Raw genomic sequence first — 27,273 nt, 5'->3', positions numbered from 1 at the left:
GTCAGAGGTGCAGCACTGGGTTAGATACGAAGTAGTCATGTAAATGCTTACAGGATGGGCTGTTTAGCCACGCGCCTATGAAGCGGATATTTCTCCCGGACGCTACGTGCAATGTCCTTGTCCCCCCCCCTTTCGCCCGTTTGCTTCTAAGTGCAGTAAATACATTTTTTAAAAACCCATCGGAATGTCAACAGCTACAACTTTTTTGCAATTACAGAGTGGTATTTAAGTTAACAGATCAACTATTATTTTTTTGATGCAGACAAATGATGACGATGAGTAACTTACTACATCTGCATGTATAACTAATTTGTGCTGTGCACCAACAAGGAACCTGGCGGAGTCCAGATGTTGACTCCGCTTTCTTTATCTCGCTCCCTACCCCAGCCCCTCCTTTCCCCGCTCTCACGGAGCCCTTCGCCCCTCTTGCGTTTAACGCGCAACTTCGCGCTTCGCCCCCCCCCCCGCTTCTGCTGATCCTGGATTCGGCGTTCGGCTGCCGCTGCCTGCTGCCGACGTCCCTTTTGCCGAACGGCGAAGAGAAGATCAGAGGGGGCAGCAGCGCTCGGCTGGCCCTGCCTCGCCCTGAGCAAAGATGTCGGCTGCGGCCTTTCCCCCGATCGGGCCGGGAGCCTGGTCTCTCCCCTGGAGCCGCCGCTCCGCGTTTCCATGGTAACGGTGAGAAGCCACTGAGCGGCGGAGGGCAAGCGCTAGGCCTCGGCGGGGGGAGGACCGCGGGATTAGGGTAGAAACGGGCGGCTGCGGGCTGCTGGGGTAGGAGAGAGGCAGGGTGAGTGTGTTGCGGGGTGGGGTAAAGGGTGAGGCTCGGAGGGGCAGGAAAGGAACGGGGGGGGGTATAGGGCTGGGCGTCGACGAGGTGAGGCGAAGGAGGGATGGAGAAGAGGAAAAAGGGAGCTCTGCAGCCGCGTGTGGAAAAAGGGAGGTTTTAAACAGAGGAGTGGTTGGGTTGGCTGAAGATTGCGGCTCCCCGCGTGCAAAGGAGAAGAAAAGGCTGGGAAGGGCTGCGTCGCAACCTGATCGATTCTCAATATTGGCTCGGGAATGCGCAGCAACCTGATCGATTCTCAATATTGGCTCGGGAATGCGCATCTCAAAACCCTCCCGAGAGGAGGTTTTTTTGCTTGCACCGGAGCATCCCTGTGGCATCACGGCGGTGATTCCTAAGCCGAATCCATATGTAAAACTTCTTAAGTTTTCCGTTAAAAATACAAGCAGCAGCAACCCGGGAGGATTATGATTTAAAACGGGTTGGAAAATTAAAACAAGCTGTTCTTCTTCTAAAAGCAACACCTGCATATCGTTTATGCAACACAAAAGATTAGAGCCACCAGCCCAGCTGGACTGTTATTGGCTTGCCTTGGACCAAGTTGGCCAAGGGCACCGGCTTCTGATGCCACCCTCAGGTTGTCCCCTGGATGGTGCTTAAGATCCTAGGCTTGGATAATGAGCTCTCTTTGTTTTATTCAGGTAATTTGATTATTGATTTTGGAGATGCCAGATGGCCTCAAATGGTGAAGACGCCATTGCTTGGTACCAAAAAAAGGTCAGTCTTGAGGCTTATTTTTGTAATTACTTTTGTCCATTGTACAGATGTGTGTGGGTTTTCCCCATTCTGTAGGTTGTAATTAAAACTGTACCTGAAGAGGGGAAAGGAGGAGGGTTCTAAAGAATATTCATGTTTGTTTTGAACATGGTGCTGCAGACTACATTTTTTGGTGCCTGCTACAAAGTTATTGTAGATAGTTTCTGTGCTTCAGGCTGCAATCCTATACATGCTTACCTAGGCATAGATTGATTTCTTAAGATGGGTGTGTGAAAATTATTATGCACAAAGTATAATTATGTATGCATTTTCCTTGATTATTTTCTTTGATGTATGATGAATTCCAATTCCCCTTGAGTCAGCATTTCCTTTAACTTATAAAATATTTAAAGGTTTTTGGAGGCTTTCTTCATAAGTTAGTACTGTATTGTTTAAGTTTTGGAGATGGCAATACTCTCCTAAATTTCTGGAACCAGGAAAGCATTAGAATTTAACTAAGCCCCATGCTGGATGCAGCAGGGATTCAGTTGCTGAGAATGGCTGTGTCATTAAGCAAAGGCCATTAGCATATGGGCCATTAGCAGAGGCTCTGCCAGACAGCAAGAGGGTGGGGCTTCTTCTTCCACCTCCTTCCACTGAGAGATAGTTAGCAGAGACAAAGGCCAGAAGTGGTAGAAGGATTAGGATTATGGTTTTGCCTGATACAAATTTGAGGGGAAAGGTGTCAGATCTGTAAGCGGCAAGCTGGGACAGGGGGAAGAGGGCCATAGCTTATTTCTGATGGGATCCACAACTGTGGTCATGGGAGAACCAGGACCCTCTTGTAGTATAATGCTGGAAGCCCCTGTGTTGTAGGCTCAGGTTGTATATACAGGTGAAACTGTGGAAAAGTTCATTTATTTCAGTAATTCAACTTAAAAGGTGAAACTAATATATGAGATAGACTCATGACATGCAAAGCGAGATATGTCAAGCCTTTATTTGTTATAATTGTGATGATTATGGCGTACAGCCGCTGAAAACCCCAAATTAACAAACACTTGTATGTGTAAATAAATTATACATCATGAAGACACCACTGTCTCTACTGTGGAAATATGAACCCTGGGTAAGTGCCTGGGCCCCTGGAATCTCACTTGTGGATATTGGGGTGGCATGGAACAAATATTAAAACGTACAGTTTGCCCCCCACTTTCCCTCAATACTTTTCATGTCCATAGTTTTAAATAGTGGGATCCTGGGTAGTAATGTGATAAATTACTTAATGTCGGTATTGTTAATATTTTGGATTTGGAGATGGAAGTAGAATACAGGAAGTAGTTTAGTTCCCTAGACTCCTCTTTAACTAACACAACTCTTTTTCAGATTGGAGCCTATGATCAGCAGATATGGGAAAAATCTATAGAACAAACTGAGATGAAGGTAAAAATCTCTTTTGTGAAATGACAGAACTCAAAAGTACATTGCATTTTGACAAATAGATACGCATGTGAAATAAGCATGCCCAAGAGGATTGTGTAGCATGTGATATTTCCTAATTACAGTTGCCCTGATCTGATCCAAGGGCTACTTGTGGTTTAGGAAGTTCTGAAGGTGCACACAAGCTTTCTACATGGAAAGCAATGGCTTTCTCATTCACTGCAACATTGAAGACAGCTGTGCAGATGCAGCCTCATTGCCATAAGTGATGAAGTCTGTGGTTGCTGGGAATTTGATCCCAAAGGGTCAGTGGAGCTCTAGGTTCAGATTATAGTGTTATGAGAAACTAGAAAGAAGCTGTACTATGCTGAAGAACTGGCAAACTAGGTGTGTTTCATTCTGACAGAAATGAATCACAATAAAGGATCTGATCTGGACGAGAATGATATGAAGATTGTGACCTTTATATTAATAACTGTGTTTTGTGGGAGTTTGCTCATTTTCTCCTGGTTTTATCTTGGCCTGGCTTCTTTTGTTTTGAATAATTGTACTCGGTCAAATAACCTGTGACTGAGAGATTTGCATATCTTTGGCAGATTAGCTAAAGATTGAAATTGCCTGTACTTTAGTCTTTTTGAAATACAACGGAATTGTAGAATTAGAAGGTACCCCAAGGGTCATCTAGTCCAACCACTGGCAAAGCAGAAATCCTGCCCACAGCATAATGTTAGTACACAACAAAGTACTAGCTGTAACTGTACAATTTCATAGGGTTGCCATACACCCGGAATTTCCTGGACATATCTGGAATAATTTGGTTGTTAGCAGTGTCCAGGTGGAAATTGGGAAATGTCCAGGAAAATCTGGACATATGGCAACCCATGTCAGCAGTGTAGTTTTTGCCGATTTCCCATAAAAATAGCCAAAAAAAGTCAACTTTTCTGTCCGGACTTTCACTGTTTGAAATATGGTGATCCTAAATTTCAGCTATGTGACTGTTGGCCTGAAGAGCCTAACAAAAATGTATATGTGGCATATTTCCCTGGGGGATCATATGAACATAATGAAAACTCTGCTGGATCCGACCAAAGTGCCATCTAGTTCAGCATCCAGTTCTCTGAGGGGCCAACCAGATGCTCATGGAAAGCCTGCAAGCAGGACATGAGTGCATCTATTACATATTTCATATTTTTATTTATATTTCACTGCTGTTGACAGAGAGTTGTCCTTTACACTCACAAATACAAACTGATTCATTGAAGAACTGTATTATTTGCCTTTAGTTATTTTGCAGATTAAGCATAAATAGGCAACCTGAATTTCTTTAAGTGTTTAATTACTAGGTTTTTATCTACAGTAGTGCTGAAATTTTGCAGGAAAGTTCTGGATGGTTTTAGACATTACATGGAAGGGGATAGTAGGTTGTAAAATATGATAGGCTTGAGGTACTGTAGGAAACAGGAACTAGTGCAAGGCACAAAAAAACTCATTTCATGCCCCATGACTCCCACCCCAATGTTCTCAGGTCTGTGTACTTTTAAATATACATTTCTCTCATATTTTCATATAAAGGGTGAGCATAAAATTTGCTTTTTAAAAATAAATAAAAAGCTAGATAAATAAGTAACCTCATCTCAGAAGTCCTGTGACAGTACACAGCCTCTGTGCTGCATATACACGCATAAGTGTAAGGAATTCAAATACACAGAGGACATGAATGATTATTTATAAGCCAGTCTCTTTGCAAATGAGATTAGAACTAGGAGATACAAGTAGACAGCCTATTATATTCACCACAAAATCTACTCATTCTTTATGATTAAATTTATAGGGCTTCAAAAACAAACCCAAAAAGAAAGGCCGCATTCAGCCTGATCTTATAGATGTTGATTTAATCAGAGGTAGGTATTGTGTGAATAACTGCATTTGTGCTCATCTTCACTATTTTACATGAGTCTGGGAGGTCAGGTAATTATTTCATCTTTTGGATAGGTATGACATTTAGTACAGTTTTAATTTTATTTATCCACAAATTTCTGTCCCACCTTTCGGACCAGTGGCCAAAAAAAGCTGCTTATAATAATTAATAAAATAAAATAAAAACAGTAAGCAAATAATAGCAGGGGAGAAATCATAAAAGCTCAACACAATCAAAAAGCGTGTTGAAATCATGATTTCATGAAAACTGAAAGGAGTGGTGGGACCATTAGTGTAGGAAGATGCAGGCACAGTAAAAAATAATTTTGCAGCATCTCTGCACTTCTGAAGTCAATAGGACCAGTGATGAATGCAGTGTACAGGCTGGATTAGGTTGGGAGAAAATTGCCCTGTAAGTAAACTGGTCCCAAACTGTTTTCAGATTTATAAGTAATAAAAAGTGTTGTGAATTGGTTCCGCAAGCCAATTGGCAGCCAGTATAAATTGCTTTCTAAAGTGTATTACTCCAATCTTGTTCAAGTGACAAATAATGGCCAGGCTGCTCCATTTTGCATCAGCTGAACTTTCCAAACACTTCTCAAGGGCAACCCTATGTAGAGTGCAGTAAACTAATCTAGAAGTGACAAATGCATGTGTAGCAGTGGCCAGATAGGCTTTCTCCAGGAAATGGCACTCCTAGTGCACCAACCAAAGCTGTGCAAAAACTCTCCTAGCCCCAGCCGGTATCTGACGATCCAGCAGCAATGCTGTGTTCAGGAGCACACTCATAAGGATCTGTTTCTTCAAGGGGTGTGAAGACCTCAACCAGAACAGACTAAACACCTAATTGTATCTTTGTTTTCCTCCTTACTGATAATAGCTTTGATGAAGCCTCACTTTGTTAGCTTGCACCTATTCTGATGTAATGGAAAGGGAAATGTGGGTGAAATCAGCATGTTGATTTCATGTAGATCAGCCTTCCACAGCCTCTAGATATTTTGAATGCCAATTCCCATCAGCCCCAGCCAGCATGACCAATAGTCCGGGATGATAAGTATTGTAGTCCAAAACATATGGAGGGTACTACATTGGAGGAAGTTAATCTAGATGTTAAATAGAGTAAGATGGAACCCTTCAGGGACCCCGTTGGCTAAGCAGGTGAACAACAGCCTCCCAATAGTATATCCTGGAACCACCCTTTCAGATAGGATTAGAACTGCAGAAGAGCATTCCAAACTGCGCTAGCAGAAGAGGTTTACACTTTATTTCTTGCTGTCTATAGCAGGGGCAGGGAACTTTTTAATTTTTATTTAAGAGCTGCATTCCCATTTGGCCAACCCTCCAGGGGTTGCATGCCAATGGTTGACATGGCCACACCCATACAACCCATGCAGCACACAGGCACATGTTCACTCTCCCTGCTAAGCAATTGGCATGGAAAACCTTTCAAGCCAGATTGCTGGAGGGTGGGTGATCTTCCTAGAGATTGCAGTGGGGGAGGGAGGGTTAACTGCAGAAATGCTACCCTTTAGCAACAATTATTCAGTTACATGAGCTCCCACTTAGTCTGAAATGATACTTCCCTGGTGCAGGTTTATAAGAACTAGTCCTGAGCGGCCATGAAGTTTTGCAAATATTTTCCTACATCCACAATTTTAAAGGGAGTCTTGGACTGAGTAAGGGAGGAAAAAAGTCTAATGGATTTTCCCTTAATTCCCAGATAAACTACCTGTGTTTTTCATGTATGCTTTCTAGGTTCCACATTTGCCAAAGCTAAACCTGAAATCCCTTGGACATCTCTGACAAGAAAAGGGCTTGTGCGGGTGCTTTTCTTCCCCTTTTTTAGCCAGTGGTGGATACAAGTAACATCCTGGCGTATTTTTACATGGCTGCTAGCTCTCTATCTCCTACAAGGTGAGTAAAGATTGAGATTATGTTAGAGTAGCTTGAAGGGAAAAACAAGATGACCTATTTTAGGATGGTATAATCAATCTGATCCATCAAATTTAACAGACCTGCTCCAGGCAAATAGTTGGAGGAAAACTTTTGCAAGCAAAAAATCAAGAAGTCAGGAATGAATTGTAAACCATTCTTCACTTTTGCAGCTTGGTGGTGCATTTGCTCCTTAACATCTTGGAAAAGAAGTGGTTTTGAGAGAGAATGTGTCCCTGTAGCTCATCTTCACAGACTTGACCTGGTAGAAATAGCAGTCTAGGATTCTTGTCTGCTCGCTTTTGAGCTTGCTTTGCAACACTCTCCTCATTTCTGTCTCCCCTTCGTATCATTTCCCTTCTATTTACATTTTCTGTTTCCTTTCACTTTCCTCTTTGCCATCACTGACCAGCTTTAAATGGACTTTGATCCAATGAGGAGGAAAGATCAAAGCTGGTCATGGGGTAACCTTATGATCGCAGAACACAAGCTTTGTTGTGTGGACTGCAACAGCACTTGATAAACACATTGTTACCTGATTTTCATCATTTATCCAGTTCTTTTTAAAGTGAGAGAAAAGTCATGGAAATAATTTTGTTGTAAATTATCCGTCTTAATAATACACCAGCCATGGTGGGAATTATGAATTAGAAGGAATCTTTATTTAGTTGGGAGTCTTTTTCCTAAACATTGTCTTTGTACCAGACTCAACTCCATTCAGGGATTCCACTGATAGAGTGTAATGCTTCAGAGTGCTTATCCCAGCTAGATTAAAGGTTTAAGTAAACACTTTTGTGGAGAGCATGTTGTCAGGTATTTGCTTTTCCATTAAACAATTCCAAAGCTGTGTGCTGTTTGTTTGAGACTTAGTTGAGAATATAAGCTTGTTATATTATGTACCATGTGAATGCATATATGTTAGAACTGGCTATGATTAAATTTTAATTGCCACACAATTTGTACAGCCTGTGGTAAGATATATTAATAGATGTTTTGTGGTATAGCTAAGATTATAGGATGTGATTTCACATATAAAGTTCCTATATGGACATTGCAAATGATTCAAGAACAATTAGGATTATATCAGGTAATTACTCCCATTTTGTTAGGAAATGATCTTACAGATTTACAAGATCTGCTATCATACCCTACATTTCAGAAACAACTAGAAGTTAAGAAGTTGGGAGAACAGGCCACATTAGAGGTATACTATAGAAACCACATTATGACCAGCTAACCAGGTGAGGGTAGCCAATGGGTCTCAAACCTTCGGTGAGTTAGGGACTTCCCCTGTTTGCAAATATCTATGCTTCCCATTCCCACTTGAAAAGTAGTCACTGCTTTGCCTTGCAGAAGCATTCATGTTTAGTTGGCTGGAGAGAAGCTAGTAAAGGAACTTTTCCCCTTCCTTTTGAAGGATGAAGCCATCCCTTTAGCAGCACCTTGTTATCCGTTGTGTGCTCAGCCAAAATGAGCAAGTTCAGGTGTGAGAGTTTCCTAGAGAGAGCTCTTCCATGTGCTTGGACCAAGCAGGATTGGCCCCCTTTTGCATCAACTGCAGTGGGGGGAGATCCCCTGCTAAGTGCTGGCTTTGGATGTGTGTGAGAGCTCCCTGTAGATAGTCACCAGTCTTCTAAATCTTCAACCCAGTCAGATGGGCGGTATATAAATTATTATTATTATTATTAGTAGTAGTAGTAGTAGTAGTATTCACTTGATTATGGCTCCCAGCATTAACAAAGAGGTGTTTTTATGTTGTATTACTAAAATAAAGGTTTGCCTGGCAGACAACTTACATACATTTTTTCTTCTTCAGTCATAGCAATTGTGTTGTACTACATGATGCCAGTTGTGAGTGCAAGTGAAATTATTGGGCCATTGTGCCTTATGCTGCTGATGGGGACTGTACACTGTCAAATAGTATCTACACAGTTATCGAAGCCATCAGGAATTGATGGAAGCGGTGTTGGACGGAGAAGGAGGTGAGAGAGCAAAGTCAGTAGATTGGAAAGGGTCTCAGGTTTTTAAGGTGCTTGCTGGAATTAGAACATATGGTTAGGCACTACAGCGGTACCTTGGTTCACGAATGGCTTAGCTGACAAACAAATTGGCTCCCGAATGCTGCAGACCCAGAAGTAAGTGTTCCAGTTTGTGAACGTTTTTTGGAAGCTGAACATCCGATGTGGCTTCCGCAGCTTCCGCTTGAGTGCAGGAAGTTCCTGCAGCCAATTGGAAGCTGTGTCTTGGTTTTTGAATGGTTTTGGAAGTTGAACGGACTTCTGGAATGGATTAAGTTTGAGAACCAAGGTACCACTGTACTTAAATGCCACCTTTTTGTGTCCTTGAGTGTATGTGTTATATAAATTCTCCCTTCCATGTTGGCTGGGACTCCTAGCAGAGGTCATAGGGTCGGTCTTTACCCTTGTTGTGATTTGATTCCACTCTTAGAGGTTCAGGCAGAACATGATGACATGAACTCTAGGGTGGATGTATCTGTCATTTCTTGAATGAAGCAGTGCATTTGTATTTTCAGTTCTTACTGCTATTACAGGCATTGTTGGGGATTTAGAATTCTCTTTGAACCCACCCTGCTTCCAAGTTCAATAGGACTGGGAATTGTTGGAAGGAAATGAGATAGGATCATATAGGTGAAGAGTGATATGTACTGCGATAGGGCATATACAGACCAAACAATGTTCATCATTCCAGCCACAGTGGCATTACCAAGACTTCTTGGAACTGGGAATTCCTAAGAGCACATCTTGCTCCTTTGCAAGTATTTCTTTTTAAGAACACTGGAAGGAAATCTGGTATTTTTATGGTTCCACAGAAATGCCAGATTCAGCAGTACATGGCTTAGACCCTTGGTATTGTCTCAGCCATATCAATCTACTGCTGGGAGAAGGCAGAGAGAGAGAGAGAGGAAAAGAAGATTTCATATATAATCAGTTCATTATGGTCACAATGGATTATCTCCACTCATTCTCCCATGTGTTTATCTGACTCTACCCATGCACACACAGCCACACACACTAAGTTCACACTGGTAATGTTTGTCTTCCACCTGTGTAATATGTGTCAAGGATTCTGCAAGGAGTGAGGGTTTGACCATCTTACAAAACTCTGATCTGTTGCTAAAACATTTTTTCTAATGTAGGAAAATGCGAAAATTTGCAGGAGGCGATGGCAGCATTCCATACTCTTCCTTAGACAAACTCAGCAGATCTGAGGAGCCGTCAGAGTTTTCATCCAGAATCAGCAGCTTCTTGGACTCAGTATTGCGGAGAAGGAGCAGGGAGGGGTACGGTTGGTAGTGTTGGCTTGTTCAGGAGGTAGCAATTATATATATATATTATCTAATATTTTTCTGTCTGCTGACCTTGCCTCTGTTACATCATATTCTAATTTTATGGAATGTTGTCTTTTGTAGGTGATTTAGTTGTTTTCATTTAAATGATGTAAGTTGGCCTTGCTTAGGCACGAGAAGCATGACACTCAAGAGAGTGCAAATGGTTCTCCTCTACCCAGTGCTATTTTTCTAGAAAAAGAGGTGCCTGGAACTCACCATGAACACCTCCCTTGTTCTATTCCAATGGCAATGGCGCATAACCTGAGAGGTGCTGGAACTGTGTTCTGGTGAGTTCCGACTGAAAAAAGCCCCGCCCCTACCGTCATACTTTGCAATCACCCTGTCAAGATAGATTAGGCTGTGGCAGTCCCAAGGCCCTTCATGGCCGAGCAAGGATTGAAACCTTCATCTCCCCAGTGATTGTCTAATACTCTAGCTACTGTACCACACTGTGATTTGCTTCTGAAATGGAGAGAGTTGCATTATTTTTCTATGTTCTCTTTGGGATAAAAGATGAGGTGTTATTGAGAGGAATTAATACTCTCCCAACTGGTTTTCAGTCAGACAGAGGAATTGTTTTGTTCATCTTTTTTAAGAGTCCTCTTTTCAGTAGATTTTAAAATAGAAATGGGAAATTTCTCTTGTACATAATTATGTCTGGCCTGTTGCCCGTGCCTTCTCCAGGGATTTGAAACTTTGGAACACTTTCTTTTAGTTCCAAGAAAAAGAAAGAAAGAAACCAGTGAATGTGTGCGTTTATTCTTTTGATAGAAAAAGAAATGGATAATTCTGTAATCCCTCTGCCATTTCTTGATTTTATTATTATTTCTATTATTTCATGTATGGATCACTTCCTATGAAGCATCTCAACTTCGCTTTAAAAATGTGTAGAAAGAAGACATGCTATCTGTAGCATTTCCTTCCTTAGGATTAAAAGGGGAAGACGGGTAGCGGATAAAGGGACTGAAACAGAACATAGCAGTGGCTTGAAACGCCGGATTTCCAGATCTGAGCATAGCTTGCAGCGGTCCAAGGAAACAGTCTTACCTAGTGCAGAAAAAACCCTGGTAAGATATGATATGAGTTTGATGCTTTAGTTTTCCAGATGCAAATGTCAAATGGGTTTTGTAGGAACAATGATATATCACAATCCCCCACATATTTCAGAAAGCGTGGAATACAGCTTTGTAAAATATACTTTGTTGCTGCAAGCATGGATCATTAAAATGATTAGCCATTTATTTAATCATGGAAATAATATACTCGGCAAAGCAATTTCATCCTGCCTAGATATTGCTCAGAAAGTCAAAAACCATGCAGAGTCTTTTTTTCTTCTGTGGAGTTTAAATCTGTAAATTCCCTCAAGGGAAGAGATTAGATTGAGGCTGCCATCAAACGCCCTTCGGCCCCCGCTTTTGGATTGAGACTTCCCCCTGTTGCAAAATGATCTAGGAAGCTACTTTGGATGAAGAATTGTTTTTGTTACGACATATTCTTATTACTAGGGACACTGGTGGCGCTGTGGGTTAAACCACAGAGCCTAGGGCTTGCCAATCAGAAGGTCGGTGGTTCGAATCCCCACGACAGGGTGAGCTCCCATTGCTCGGTCCCTGCTCCTGCCAACCTACCAGTTTGAAAGCACGTCAAAGTGCAAGTAGATAAATAGATACTGCTCCGGTGGGAAGGTAAACGGCGTTTCTGTGCGCTACTCTGGTTCGCCAGAAGCGGCTTAGTCATGCTGGTCACATGACCTGGAAGCTGTATGCCGGCTCCCTCAGCCAGTAAAGTGAGATGAGCGCCACAACCCTAGAGTCTTCCGTGCCTGGACCTAACGATCAGGGGTCCCTTTACCTTTACTTTATTCTTATTACTTACTTTATCATTATTCATTACCTCTCCTTTTTTTAATTGCTTTATTGATTGTAAAAACAAAAAGAAAGTCAACAAAAAACCCAAAGGTTAATACGAATTACAAAAGATAAGTTAATTTCGTACAACACAACTTCTGTTATGACTTATATTACCTCATTATCTCTTTTAATCCTACCTTTCCTCCAAGGATCAGAGGGTGGCACATGTGGTCCCCCCCCCCCACAAACTTTATTCTCAAAACACACCTGTAATGAGTGATGAAAGATGAAAGTCAGTTAATGACCCAATGTCACCCAGTGTGTTTCATGACCAAGCTGAAATTTAAAGCCCCTTGATGGTAGGGATACCTGCATTGCATCCAAACTCCTTCAACATAGTAGATTACTTTGCCATGCTACCATGTAGGAAAATAGCAATGCAGATTCTTCTGACAGCAACTTAGCCCTCTGTCTCACAGCCTGGAGCAAATGGCAGTGCTTTTAGGAGAGTAATAACCATGCTGATAACCATATGTCGCAGAAACTAAAGTTTTGGTTGCAATTCCTCTCCTTTCAGTTGTTTGCTTGTACAGTGGTACCTCAGGTTAAGTACTTAATTCGTTCTGGAGGTCCATTCTTAACCTGAAACTGTTCTTAAGTTGAAGCACCACTTTAGCTAATGGGGCCTCCTCCTGCTGCCGCTAATTTCTGTTCTCATCCTGAAGCAAAGTTCTTAAACCGAGGTACTATTTCTGGGTTAGCGGAGTCTGTGACCTGAAACGTATGTAACCCGAGGTACCACTGTAGTGTTTAGTTGGTACTATTAACAAGCAGTTTTCTACTTACTGGTAACTATTACACAGATTATGCTACATGAACATGACGAGTTCGATCTGCATGATGTTGACTAGCTTTCATTCTAACTTGTACTCTTTTCAGGTTAATGCCAGGCGCTCTGGGGTTTCTGATGAGCTGTCAAGTGAGGAGGATACAGATGCTGTGAGTCAGAATGTTTTGTTGCGCAGAAGTGTAGAAGGTGCCCCTAGTGAAAATCAGAGCAGGAAACCTTCTGTTACTACTTCTGCTTCTCCAAACCAATCAGTATCACAGGTAAGTTACAGTTTCTGTAACAGTGATTGCTGTCTTAGAGAAGTAATTACTCCACTTCCACAGACCCAGGTTGGGTGTCATCTTTGATCAGAAGCAGCTAGAAAATAAGCTGTTAAATTTTATTTGATCCTAAAGCCCTGAATTAAATGCTGCCATGTTGTTAAATGTATTTCAACTCCTCAGTACTTGGGGATGCCTGAAAATGAAGTGAATAATGCTTATTGGGAATTGACATAAAATGAAAGCCACTTTTTCTAGTATATTTAATGTATTGATACGGTTTGTGTTCTAGATGGACATAATAAAATATAAAATAGAATCACAGAACTGACACTGACATCTAGGATGACGCCTTTCTGTTTTGGTACCCTTTGGTACCCAAAGGCCTTTTCTGACTCACTATCCCTGTAGACTCAGTAGTTTTGCTTGTTCTAGAGTAAACCCAGAACGAAACATGAGTTTAATGGTACTTAAAGAAAATAAAGCGTAAGGATTTTAGACATGAAGATAAAAATAAATCTATTAAAAAGTACTTCTTAGATAACAGTATTTTCAGATGTTAAGGATAGGAGTAAGTAGTTCAAGATTAGAGGCTTCACATTTCTAGCTGTCTAAAGTTAATTTTAAAGCGAAACTCATTTGCTGTTGATGAAAGGAAATAACTGTTCAGAAAAGTTATATAAGAAGGTCCCTCTTCTTATATAGCATCAAGGTGCCTGCGGTGGCAGCAGAAAAACAAGAGGTGATGGTCTCCTAAGTGGCAGCTAGAGTTTGCAGTTGTCATAGGCTTAAGGGAAATCATTTGGCTATTTAGATGACTTCATACACCTGCATTTTTAAAATTAAAAGTCCCAGCTATTGGAGCCTTATGCACAAGGAAGTAATGCAAAAGTACCATTTGATATATCAATGCTGTTAGCTACTCTTGCCTTTTCATTGTACACTTCAGAAGTATGGATGGCAAGATGTATCTATCTATGGTGGCTCCCCATGGGTTTTAGAACCCTGATTTTCCAGCATTCTACAACTCGCATAAAGACCCCACTTCACTTTCTGCAAGTTGGAAGGCAAGAAGAAATGGCAAAGTGAGGTGGTGAAGGAGCAAGATTAGGACTAAGCCCCCACCTCTGGTTATGTTTATGTAGGGGTGTGTGCAAGCACACACACACTTTGGACAAGAGAAATGGGAAGATAAGAAATAGTATGTTCATTCCCACATGTAAAAGTTCTGCACTTACTGTCTTTTGTGGTCTGAGGCAGATCAAGGAGGTCGTGAAATCTATGCAAGACTCTGACAGCATAGAGGAATCGGAACTGGACACAACAGTTATTCATGAGGTACCAGTTTACCCAAAATTTTAGATTATTACAGTATGTCACGTAAGTTGAAGAGCCTGGATGCAGATAATCACCCTTTTCGAATTTGTGGTTATCTTTAGCCCTATGCGAGGAAGTAGTTGCTGATGTTTTTTTCTTAAATGACATGACCCTTTCAGTGCAACTTTAATTGGGTAGGTGATGATGGAAGATAAAATGAATGACATCTGTTTCCAGTTGAAACATACTACTTTATCTCAATGTCTGCTCCTTGCTTTGTCTAAAAAGGTACACTGAGCAGAATGTCAACAGAATGGGAATAAATATGTGCTTGAGTATTGCATTTTTTTGCTAAATATCTCAAATATTTGTCATGCTTTGCTATACCCAATGTGAGACTCAGAATGCATTCTTGTTGTAAGGGTAAAATGTTCTTCTGTGATGTACCACTTCTATTTAAAAGTGAACAAAGAACTGGCCAGTTTATTTTTTAGGAATACAAGATTCTAAGGTGTATAGCCCACTTAGTTTTGGGGGTGAAAAGGGAGATCATGACATTTTATATAGCATCAGGAACTCTTCATTATGAAGGAAGGTGGAGAAATGGGAGAACTTTGTTGAACTTTGAATGGCTTTTTTCATTGACTCTTCAACAGTGGCGATCTATTGTTTTCACCCCTTAAAAATTGGTTTCTACTGAGAAACTCCATTTTGTTAAAGCTCTCCACTGACAATAAAAATTCACCCCAAAATATCACACAGTGCTCTGTGACTGGTGTTCTTTGGACACTGATCTCTTGTGTTAAAGCAAATATGTTGCTCTTTCCTTTCTAAAACCAAATTTATTTTTGTATGAAATAAAATTTAAATCTCTACCAATCTGGAGAAAATCTTCTTACCTGCCTTCCAGCACTGGCAAGTCATAAAAATGTTGACTTCACTGGTGCACTGGAGCTCCAATGAATCTATTAAAGCAGAAAAGTAGCACATAAACTGGTTTATCTAACACTATTTTTTCTGTTGCAAAATTAAATTCTGGGTAGGTGTAGTCTCCCTGTTCTTCTTAGCTTGTCTCTAGGGTCCTGCATTACATATTGCAATGCTTCTGGATGAGTATAGGACACATTTGTCTATTACGTTTGCACTTTGTGGTAGTGCCCGTGTCTCTCTCCCCCCAGCTTTCATTTTATCCTCACCAAAACCTTGTCAGCAGCCAGTTTGGGAAAACGTGTTTACCAGGAAGCTTGAAGAAGAGCAGGAGAGTGTTTTCAGTCACAAGTACACCACTTGAGAAGCTAGTGATTGTAGCAGTTGCCTGGTATGCATTTCTGCAACCTGTGACTGAAATGCATGCCCTTTCTTACCACTGAGAATACTTATGCTTGCTATCAGCACCCTGTTCAGTATAAGTACATGAGTTCAGCATGATTCTCTGGTCCCTGGAGGGCACGGTTATATGATTCCCTTTGCAGGGGGACTTTGTAGAAAATGCTAAGCTAGCAGACCCAGTGAAAACATATGGCAGACAATTCTAAACAGAGGAGGAATCTGTACATTTTTCTTGCTAGGAATAGGATTGGGCTTGTTTGCTGTGTTGCAGCTTAAATCAGTAAAGCATTGTACAGGGGCAATTTGGGCCTCATTGAAGTGGCCATTTAGTGACTGGTCTCAGCTGAATCATTTGGCATGACGTTTTCTTGTAGGAGTCCAGATCCTATCATAGTAGTGGATCTCGGAGTGGCAGTGCATCCCACAGAGACTCATCCAGCACCCGCCATGACTCTGAGACGGAGGATGTGCTGTGGGATGATTTGCTTCACGGGCCCGAGTACCGCTCCTCCTACACCAGTGACAGCGAGGGAGCCAAAGGAAAAGAACCAAAGGGAAGCAAACGGGATCTGAAGGAGGATGTTTTCCAGCAGGTCTGTAACATGTGGAGTGTTTCCCCCGTGACTGTAAATTAAGTGAATGAAAATCTCCCCCTCAAGCAACAGGACACGAAACTCCTTTGTCAGGAGTTTCTGTGCACAAAAGTCACTTCTCTTTGCCATTTAACTGGAAGTGTAGCTGGGTTTGTGGTTCAGTTCTGGAGTATTCCCACTCAGCAGGAAACAGAGTGTTAGCTGAAGCACATTCTGCTAGATGGCCTCAACGATACAAGGGCAGGGCTAAGGAGAAGATTTCCATGAATGGTGTGGGAGACTTGAATCCTGGTGCATGGCAGTGATCTTTCAAGTGCCAGAGTCTCAGCAATGGCTGTGGGGCATTGCAGGGTTATATTCCCTGAAGCCTCCTACTAAAGAGATTCATCAAAGTGAAAGGAGTTTTGTTTGTCAAATTGGGGGGAAATTCTGTTATGTACCTGTGACATTAGCACAATTTACATATGAAATAAATGCACTCTCTGGGAAAGCATAAGTATAAAATATTGTGTCCTTCAAGTGCTCAGGAAATGTGGTACTAGTGGTGGAAGCCATGCTGATTCAAGGCAGCAAATGATAAAACAAGCGTGTCTTTATTGCGCAAAAAAGATTTTGAGGAGACTCAGCTTATAGGGCCTCATAGATATGGTGAAAGCTTCTTGTTCTCAGAATTACGTCGCCCTTCAACCTGCATAATGTTAAAGCCATCTGTACGTTATTATAGGCGATGATGCCATCCAAAGTGTGCAGTAAGGATACAGCCTGGGGCCTTGAAGGGTGTTCATGCATATTCAAATAAGGTCCATCTCTTGAACAGTGAAGTTTGACGTCTTAGTGGCAAAGTGTTTGCTAATGTGTCACTAAAGCTACTGTTTTGAAGCTATTTTTCCCCATGTTAGAGACAGATTTTCCAGAATGTGGCTCCAAGATGCGTTTTCTTCCTCAGAACCACTTGTTCTGGCTACAGAACACAAACCCAGCCTCTACCAAAGTGAGTGCCCTCATCTGGGAGGGGAATGAGTGCAAGAAGGTGGACATGTCTGTGCTGGAGATCAGTGGGATCATCATGAGCAAGGTATGGGTTATGTGCATTGTGTATTTTGGGAGGAAAAACGTGACATTTATTTTCTGTGCATTTTGGGTCAGGTTTAAGATGCTATCATATACAAACAATTAAAATTGCTCCAAGTTGTCCCCCACCTTAGCAACTTCTGCTGAAACATGACAGGTGGACTGTGATATGGACATTCAAGGCTGGGGGAGACTGCAGCAGCCATTTAATTGTAAGGAGAAATGTGGTCAACGAAAGCTTACTATAATATATGTGTTCATTTTCAAGGTGCCACAAGACACTGCCCCCCCAAAAAAACAGATTAATGCTGCTACCATTCTGGAAATTGCTATGGGGAGAAATGTTTTTTTTTGGGGGGGGGTTAACTGTTACAATGAAACATTTCTTGCAGGCTGTGAAATTTTGCTCTTGCTTTCCCTAACCAATAGGTCAATGCCTATCAGCAAGGAGCTGGTTACCAGTGGCTGGGAAATACTGTTACTATTGGCTTAGCTTTCCTTCCATTCCTCTATCGACTCTTCCACTCCAAGACCCTGGAGCAGTTATGGTCCCTTTCTTTAAAAGAACTTTTATATATCTTTTGCGGGGCTCCCACCATCCCTCCGGTCGTCGCCCTTTCAGCAATCATCTTCCTTGAGCGCCTGTGCCTCACCTGGATGTTTTTCTTCATGATGTGTGTTGCCGAGAGAACATACAAACAGGTTGGTCTGAACAATCAAGCCTTGGGGCAACTAGTAGGCCAGAAATGCCATGGCAGTGAAATGGTTCCCACTGAAAGCACCAGCCTAATAATAATAATAATAATAATAATAATAATAATAATAATAATAATAATAATTTACTATTTATACCCCACCCATCTGGCTGGGTTTCCCCAGCCACTCTGGGCTGCTTCCAACAAAATATTAAAATACAATAGTCTGTTAAACATTAAAAGCTTCCCTAAACAGGGCTGCCTTCAGATGTCTTCTAAAAGTCTGGAAGTTGTTTTTCTCTTCGACATCTGGTGGGAGGGCGTTCCACAGTGCGGGTGCCAGTACCGAGAAGGCCCTCTGCCTGGTTCCCTGTAACTTTGGCTTCTCACAGCGAGGGAACCACCAGAAGGCCCTCGGCGCTGGACCTCAGTATCCGGGCAGAACGATGGGGGTGGAGGTATACTGGACCAAGGTTGTTTAGGGCTTTAGCACCAACACTTTGAATTGTGCTTGGAAATGTACTGGGAGCCAATGTAGGTCTTTTAAGACCGGTGTTATGTGGTCTCGGCGGCTGCTCCCAGTCACCAGTCTAGCTGCCGCATTCTGGATTAGTTGTAGTTTCCGGGTCATGTTCAAAGGTAGCCCCACATAGAGCACATTGCAGTAGTCCAAGCGAGAGATAACTAGAGCTTGCATCACTCTGGCGAGACAGTCCACAGGCAAATAGGGTCTCTGCCTGCGTACCAGATGGAGCTGGTAAACAGCTGCCCTGGACACAGAATTGACCTGCACCTCTATGGACAGCTGGGAGTCCAAAATGACTCCCAGGCTGCACACCTGGTCCTTCAGGGGCACAGTTACCCCATTCAGGACCAGGGAGTCCCCCACACCCACCCGGCCCCTGTCCCCACAAAACAGTACTTCTGTCTTGTCAGGATTCAACCTCAATCTGTTAGCCACCATCCATCCTCCAACCGCCTCCAGACACTCACACAGGACCTTCACTGGTTCTGATTTGAAAGAGAGATAGAGCTGGGTATCATCCGCGTACTGATGAACACCCAGCCCAAACCCCCTGATGATCTCTCCCAGCGGCTGCATGTAGATGTTGAAAAGCATGGGGGAGAGGACAGAACCCTGAGGCACCCCACAAGTGAGAGCCCAGGGGTCTGAACACTCATCCCCCCCACCACTTTCTGAACATGGCCGAGGAGGAAGGAGCGAAACCACTGTATAACAGTGCCCCCAGCTCCCAGTCCCTCTAGGTGGTCCAGAAGGATGTTATGGTCGATGGTCTCTTTCACTTTCTTTCACCCAAGCTTCTCGTATCACAAAATGAGTGTAGTGTTACTGGGTTGCATCTTTCCCCTCTGCATGCAAGTGGCAGCTTGTCGAAAGAGTCTAAATGGATTATGTTTTCCTCCTCATTTGACACCTTGCAGTAATGTGTTTCCTAACCTGCAGAAATGTTATTGAAGGGTTCCTTAGCATATTGTTTATTAACCTGACTGCAGTAATGGTAAATGGAGGATCTGGTTGTGAGTCCCAAGTGACAGCAAAGTGCAGTTTGTCATGACAGAAACTTACTTTTCTTTTACAGCGGTTTTTGTTTGCAAAACTTTTTAGCCATATCACTTCTGCTCGGAAAGCCAGGAAGTATGAAATCCCTCACTTTAGACTCAAGAAAGTTGAAAACATTAAGATCTGGCTATCACTCCGGTCCTACCTAAAGGTACGTCTAAAAGCATTGGCATCTCAGCCTAAACAGAAGATTCCAATTGCTACTGTATGTTTTCAAAGGCGTGAGACTAGCCCTGCCACCTTTGTACAAAAACTATGAAAGAGCCTGCTGCCTAGGACTGTGCGGCTGTTTTCAATGAGTGCTTGTTCCACCAAGCACTGAGTGAGATCAGCCCCATCCCCTTGTGGCAAAATCTAAGAAAGGACCTGCCACAAGGGATTGCATGTTGCACTTGGTGAAGAGGTCTCTTCCCGGAGAGAAGGCATCAGCTGGCAATGGGCTGGTGCTTAGCAGGAATTTTTGATAGCTTTGAATCATGAGTCAGTTTTGAACTGCATTGTTTGCTGAGTTGTTTATATGCTATTGTGTTTTTATGATTATGTTGATAGAAAATGTATGCCATTTTCTCAACAATTTTGAGCTCAAAGCAGCTCACAATAACAATAGCACTAAAATTAGCAAATACTGAATCAAATTGAACTGTTTCTGTTCTCTCTCTTGCACACTTTCCTGCTTTTATAATTCAATTTTTTTCTTGTGGCAGAGGCGAGGCCCACAGCGATCTGTCGACGTGGTTGTATCTTCCATCTTCTTATTGGCTCTTTCCATTGCTTTCATTTGCTGTGCACAGGTAAGATCTCAATAATTATTTGAAGATACAATGCTGATAATCGAATTTATATATCAATACAGTACTAATACAAGCATCTGAATTTGGATGTATGATGCAATGTGAGGAGTGTTCCACCTCAAAGGGAAGAGTTTGAAAATTTTCTATTTAAATAACTTGAACTAAAAAGCTGGACCTGAATTTACTTGTTTCTTCCTCCTTTTCAAACATTTTTTCAAACATCACTTAAAAAAATTGTAATCCAATGGGCAGGAGTCGTCCCCGTCCCCCCCAGTGATGTGTAAGCTGTTCCAGAGGAGTTCTTTGACTGAATAACAGGATAAAAACAGTTCTCTCTTTTTTTAAAAAAGTAGGTTTATAGCTAAAATTTCTTTTTGATTTGGTACATTTCCTCTCCACAGAGGAACGACCTTTATAGAGCAGGTGTGGGGAATCTCTGGCCTGTGTGCCTAATTAGGCCCAACATACATCTTGTTAGCCTGAGAGGCAGTTTCCCCCAGACCACGGCCACTTGTTCCACCCTGAAATTTTATGTGATGTCAGGTGAGTGACAGGTGAAGACACAGTTGCCTGTGAACAAGTAGGAGCCTTGCCACCCGACCCTACCCCACTCACCATTCCCCCTCCCCCCTCTTTTCTTCCTAACCTAACACTGTAACACAACAAATAAAACTAATCTGTAGAAAACGCATCTTGAAAAAAGAGACAATGCACGTTTTTTTCGTAAACTAAGAAATCTTTAATAAAAATATATTTTAAAAAACACAAGTGGGAGCCTTAAAGTGGCAATGCACTCCCAGTGGTGACACCAAGCCTTCCTTACCAATGTACTACCAGTCAGCTGGGATTGCTTATGCTAATAACTTCCCCATGGCGGAACTCCATAGTACAGCTCATCCTAGCAGAAAACAGAGGTTGAAGTCAGTGCCTATCAGCTCCCTAGGAACTCTGTAGTCAGTTGATCCTTCCAGGGGCTTGCAAAGAGCAGACCAGGGCTCTTTGGAAGCTCCTTTCACCTTGCAAAGTGCTCTGTTTGGTGCTTTGAAGAGCCCATAATCAGCTGATTGGTGCTTCAACTATGCAGGGTTTTTTGTATACTCCCATCACCTTACATGTGAGGTGGTGGCTTCACCCAGGCTTAGGGGAGTTAAGGATCTGGCCTGCTAGCCTCATCCAGTTCTCCACCTCTGTTACAGTGGCTGCTTTACATGCACTGGAGAAGCACCCAGCTGTTCTTTTATATAATGCAAGCTGTTCTAAATGACACTATAGAGAAGGTAGCATCTAAACTCAGTTACAATAATTTCAGCTTTTTGCTTCCTTTAATAATCTATTTCATAACTGACAAGATATCCCAATACAACTGAACACTGAACTCAAGTGACCAAGCATGGTTTAAAGCACCAAGTTTGTTCAGCTAACAACTCAAAGTTTGTCCAGCTAACAACTTAAGTCTTTGGTGCGGACACTTCCCACTCTGTCAGCTTTTTCTCTTCCCATAGTTTAGGTTCCTTGCTAGACTGGAGACAGTCATCTGTTGCAAGATACAAACTCACAGGGGCATAATTCTCCCCTTGCTAAGCCCTCCGCTGTGACATATGATTAATTCAACTGAGAAATAGGACAGGGAAGATGCTATAGAAGCTAATGGGGCAGGTAGGAGGAGTTATTTACATTTTCCTCACCTGCTAATTCTTTCCTACAGCCCCCTTGCATTTCTGTTACTTTAGGAAACATGTTCGAGATTATTTTTTGCTTTTGTGTGAATGATAGTGGTGTTCTTGCTGTGCAGGCTCTTTAAGTGCCCTACAATTTTTTTCCTAAAGATAATCAGAGAAATATTTAAACAGGTACACAATAGCATTGTGAGAAGAAATAAACGAAGTCCCCATTTTGTGCTATAGCAGCTGTTACAGCTAGTAAAGGGCAGTTTGCTGATTTTGTTGTGTTTTCCCCCCCACAGGTTTTAAAAGGTCACAAGACATTCTTGAATGCTGCTTACAACTGGGAATTCCTAATCTGGGAAACAGCCCTGCTTCTCTTCTTGTTGCGTTTGGCATCCCTGGGCTCTGAGACCAACAAGAAATATAGTAATATTTCAATTCTACTCACTGAGCAGGTATTTTGCCTAACACGTACCCTTCTTGTGATAATAGGCTATCAAATACATAAACTAAGATTGATAACCTGGGGTCTGTTCACTAGAAATTATTTGCCACTTTCAGTTTGCCATTCATGCCTGTAAATTGTTAGAATTCCTGCTCCATGATTGCAGTCATGGGATTTTTGTCTATCACATGACAGTGTATGTTTTGACTCCGCAGAGTGGGAAGCGACGAAGACAGGATGTTTGTGTTACTGTGTTCCGTGAAGTGGGACTACTGTCCTTTGTTCTTTTTCTCTTTGCTGTCTGATGCTAGAGAGAGAGGGAGCCATGTTGCAATGCTCCATGTGTGTTTATATGTAAATAGATTAGCCAAAATGCTGAGTTGCTGAGGTCTGTCACGCAAGGTGCGCAAACTCTGCGGATCCCTAAGTGTACTGGTGTCGGTTGGCATCGGTCGCTGTGATGTTCGGGCTGAAGAAAGCTTTTGAAGCTCCCGAACGATCGACCAGGAGGGAGGGAACATGCCAGTTGGGCATGTTTCTCTGCCAGGGTCCTACTTGAGTGTAGGCTGAACTTCTGACATAAATATCCATACTCTGATCTAGATCTTTGCACAGTTCACAAGTTAGTCTGTTACTTACCAACTTAAATCTATATAAAATGAATTTATTAGTTTTGAAGAACAAGCTGGTTTTCAAGCCAGGTGCTTGAAGATACTGGGGTCATTTTGTTAATGGCTACAAAGTGCCACACTTGCACATTTAAAATGTAACAAAATTTCAGTGTTTAATTTTCATCTTTCAGACCCAGTGCATGGTCTGAAGGCTCATGAGGCTACTGCCTTGCTGAAGCTAAGCAGGTCTGGGTCTTGTCAGTGCCAGGATGGGCGAGTCCTAGGGTACCAGATGTATGCTGCCTTTAGTTCTATAACAAAAGGCAGGATATAAATGATGCTGTATCCAATTCCTTGTATTCCTGCCCCACTACTTTTCCTGCTACATGGACTCTTAAAACATACCCTTCATGAAGCACCTGTCTATGCAGCCAGGATTTGTTTAGACACCTGTCTTCTAAGTCTATCATCTCCCTTTCTCTGAGGTACCCATGTTTCTGGTAGAGAGACTAGCTTGTCTCTCATTTTGGTGCTAGGGTGTATTGTAATTTGCTGACCCTCCTTTGGTATGCAGGCAAATGGTTGATTTTTTTTGGGGGGGGGGTAACTTCAAGCATTTTGTGGACTGCATCTAGGTTTGTGTGTATTTTAAAGCTCCTTGTGGGGGCCTGTGTTTCTGCTGCTTTGCTTATGAGTTGATGAAAAGCACCACGCTAATAAAAGGGCAAGTATTACCGTATTTTTCGCCCTATAGGACGCACTTTTCCCCCTCCAAAAATGAAGGGGAAATCTGGGTGCGTCCTATAGGGCGAATGCAGGCTTTCGCTGAAGCGTGGAGAGCGAGAGGGGTCGGTGCCCACCAACCCCTCTCGCTCTCCAGGCTTCAGGAAGACATCCGTAGCCTAGGCAGCCCTGCGGGAGATCCCGCAGGGCTGTCTAGGCTGTGGATAGCAGCCTGCTTCCCGGAGCGTCGGGCGCCCTGAAAGAGCGCCCGGCGCTTCGGGAACACATCCGCAGCGTGGGGAGCCCTGCGGGAGATCCCCGCAGGGCTCCCCACACTGCGGATAGCAGCCTGCCGCCTGGCGGGCGGGGCGCCCTGAAGCAGAGCGCCCCGTGCGCCGGGCAGACATCGGCCAGCCCCACAAGCTCGGGGGACAGCAGGGACGCGCAGCGCCGCCATCCCGCTGTTCCTCGACCTGGTTAGGTTTCCCCGACCTGCTTTTTTTTGGGGGGGGGGATTTTTTGGGGGGGAAATTTTTTCCTTTATTTCCCCCCCAAAAAACTAGGTGCGTCCTATGGGACGGAGCGTCCTATGGGATGAAAAATACGGTAAGTTACTTCAGTTAATAGTGCCTAAGGCTAAGGATGGGTGAAGGAATGTTGCTTATGCTGAGCACGCCTCCTATCCCTCCTATAGGTGAAGGACAGACTTGGATCAAAAAAAGATGTGAACTCTTGTTTTTTTAAATCTGTTGCAGATAAACTTATATCTTAAGATGGAGAAGAAGCCAAACAAGAAAGAACAGCTCACACTGGTGAACAATGTCTTAAAACTTTCTACCAAACTCCTGAAGGTGAGCAGTTCAGAACTATGTAACTCTTTGCCTATTTAATACTTGATAAAATGATGTTTGACCATTTGAAGGGTATTTTTGTGGTGCCCATTTGGGAAGGGGCAGAGCACATACTTTGCATGAATGTCTCAGGTTCAATGCTTGGCATTTCTAGGTAGGGATGGGAAACGTTGCTGTCTGAAACCCTGAAGGGTCAGTGTGGACAGTACTGACCTAGATGGTCCACAGCGTAAAGCAACTGTCTATGTTCCTAAGCAAGACTAGCCCGTTAACTTTCCTTTTCTGATGGCAGGAGTTAGATACTCCATTTAGACTGTATGGCCTGACAATGAATCCCTTAATCTACAACATTACTCGTGTGGTGATCCTGTCTGCAGTCTCTGGTGTTATAAGTGATCTACTGGGATTCAACATTAGAGTAAGTATTGATGTGTCTGCATGTAGAGTGGCTAGTTCAGTTTGGTGTTTTTCTGTACTCAAGTTCATACACTGAAGTACAGCCTTCCCTTCCTATGGGCTTGGTGATGCTGCAATAGATACTGTTACCAATGAAACCAGTAATTGGGCCTCACAATTCTGGACCTTCAGTTTGAAACCAAACCAAACCAAATCAGAGAAGGCTGCTCAGTTTAAATCATTGGTTTCTGCTTCTTCATGTGTGTAGCCTGCAAATGAACAATGATCTGACAGTTGCTTGTATATGCTTTAAAAGGCTTAGTTTTGAACTATGAAACTACTGTTTTTTTAGATTGATTTTTTAAAATTCAATTGTTAAGCTACTCTCCTGATATAATGCCTACTTAATTTTTTAGTTGTGGAAAATCAAACCGTGACTTGAAGAAGGAAGAAGCTTGGGCCCTTGTCCAGTGCCACAAGAGTTATCAGCAGTCCTGCATGGGCTTGGAATGGCATTTGAAGGTGCTTCTCTCATTTTAGTAGTCGTCACATCTTATGTTTTTCATACATTCTGTCAAGACCAGAATAAATTAATTTTATTCTCAGTGAGGCCATGGCTTGAAGAAATGGTTAGATAAACCTTAGTAAACGGGCTTCTTAGAATAAAGTTATCTGACAAACCTGCAGCTCCCATGGAGTGCAGTAGTATGAAATCATATAACAGATATTTGTTGCATAAACAAAACCACTGCATTAAGCCAGTCATTTTCCGACCTGAAAAGGCTTGCTGTTAAGTCATCTGTAAGGGGAACAGAACTTAATGCATACTACGAACATGTTAAGGGACATGTTTTTAAAATGAGGCGGCTGAGCATGGTGCTATGTTCTAAGTTCAGAGAGGTGCTTGTTTTTGGCAGAATCACCTCCTTTTGGTAGCTTGCTCTTGACCTACTTTAAAGTGCCTCCAATAAAATTTTCTTGAATGACACTAGACTTAGCAGCAGAAGCTGCTGGAGGCCTTGCCTACTGATGTTGATTTATAAGAGAAGGAAATTATATACTCAACTTGTGGTGATGGATTTCTATCTCCAGGCATGCAGCGGTTGCTTAGGAACACACAAACAGCTCCAGAAGGTGGTTTACAGTAGGCCTGCCACACACACCAGGAGAGATGATAGTTTTTATATGATTAGCATTCTTCAAATAACTCATTATGTGAACTCAGACTGATCTGAACAAGCAAAGCAATCTCTCCATGAGAGAATACAGCAATGTTTATATGCTTCCAGAGAGAGCAGATATTCTACAGTATTTAAGAGGCAATTAGAACCAAATTTCTGCTGGGATAGATTACAACACCCATTGCTGGCATTTAGCTGCACGGAAAGTGGGTTGGACCTGAAAATTTTCCCACTGCAGGGAGCTATTGATTAAAGAACTTTACACACAATCCTTCCCAAGTAGGGTAAGTATTAGGGCTGTGGACAGCTTCACACAAGAAAATTTTCTATAGCTGTACTGATTTTCACATATGGTATACATATGGTTTACCATACATAAATGTTTAGAACCTACATGGCAGCTTCTGAATGTACATGGCAGCAAACCCATATTTCTATGTTTTTCTATATGTGATACTATAATTTTATTCCTGAATCCACATGCAACTATGTGAAGTAACTCTAAAAGGGCTTACCAAATTATCACTGAGTGGTTGGTTGCTGTCACTAGTATGTATGGAATAGTTGAATATTTTTAAAATCAGCACTGCCTGTAGCATCTTAAGCAAGATATACTTTGTATATGATACTGTTTATACAAACAGCTTTGTACGAACTGTTTATTGTCATACAATATTCTTCAAGTCCAACTAAATGTTAGTAATCTGGATGAATAAAACAAGTAATGTAAACATTGAAGTTTTGCTATGTTCTTTTCTGATGACAACCACTGTGTTTACAGGTAAAAGGGCCATTTGTGAGAGATTTGTTGGCTGCAGGTGGAAGGTTAATTTTACATTGTGCTACAGCGGTGAGGAAAGTAAAATTAAACCTTTGAGATGTT

General features: G+C 42.3%; 1 protein-coding gene across 13 annotated transcripts; it reads left to right on the top strand.

Annotated features, from left to right (window-relative positions):
- Nucleotides 1-480: 480 nt before the first annotated feature.
- PHTF1 (putative homeodomain transcription factor 1) lies at nucleotides 481-27,128 on the top strand. 13 transcript variants are annotated; one of them, XR_014549013.1, is made up of 20 exons: nucleotides 515-678; nucleotides 1,489-1,564; nucleotides 2,930-2,986; nucleotides 4,815-4,884; nucleotides 6,656-6,814; nucleotides 8,649-8,814; nucleotides 9,990-10,133; nucleotides 11,110-11,248; nucleotides 12,971-13,141; nucleotides 14,402-14,479; nucleotides 16,162-16,380; nucleotides 17,327-17,455; nucleotides 17,881-18,153; nucleotides 19,748-19,879; nucleotides 20,433-20,519; nucleotides 22,483-22,638; nucleotides 24,718-24,813; nucleotides 25,106-25,231; nucleotides 25,626-25,731; nucleotides 26,302-27,128. XR_014549013.1 is itself a non-coding variant. In XM_083617399.1 (19 exons), exons 2-19 carry the CDS (start codon nucleotides 1,520-1,522, stop codon nucleotides 25,644-25,646), a joined length of 2,268 nt encoding a protein of 755 aa, XP_083473525.1. In that variant the 5' UTR covers nucleotides 481-678; nucleotides 1,489-1,519; the 3' UTR covers nucleotides 25,647-27,128. The 13 variants fall into 13 exon arrangements, 12 of the variants coding, with proteins under 12 accessions (XP_083473525.1, XP_083473522.1, XP_083473517.1 ...); XM_083617399.1 differs by having other exon boundaries at nucleotides 481-678; nucleotides 25,626-27,128; XM_083617400.1 differs by having other exon boundaries at nucleotides 515-672; nucleotides 25,626-27,128.
- The last annotated feature ends 145 nt before the right edge of the window (nucleotides 27,129-27,273 follow it).

Source organism: Podarcis filfolensis (genome assembly GCF_964270895.1).
Source record: "Podarcis filfolensis genome assembly, chromosome: 6".
Lineage (NCBI taxonomy): Eukaryota > Metazoa > Chordata > Lepidosauria > Squamata > Lacertidae > Podarcis > Podarcis filfolensis.
This window is presented reverse-complemented; position numbering and strand designations above follow the sequence as displayed.

Coding starts and splice junctions, on each gene's coding strand:
- PHTF1 (XM_083617396.1), top strand. CDS start 1,520: ATGGCCTCAAATGGTGAAGACGCCATTGCTTGGTACCAAAAAAAG. Junction 1,565..2,929: donor TTGCTTGGTACCAAAAAAAG/GTCAGTCTTGAG, acceptor ACTCTTTTTCAG/ATTGGAGCCTATGATCAGCA. Junction 2,987..4,814: donor TAGAACAAACTGAGATGAAG/GTAAAAATCTCT, acceptor TTAAATTTATAG/GGCTTCAAAAACAAACCCAA.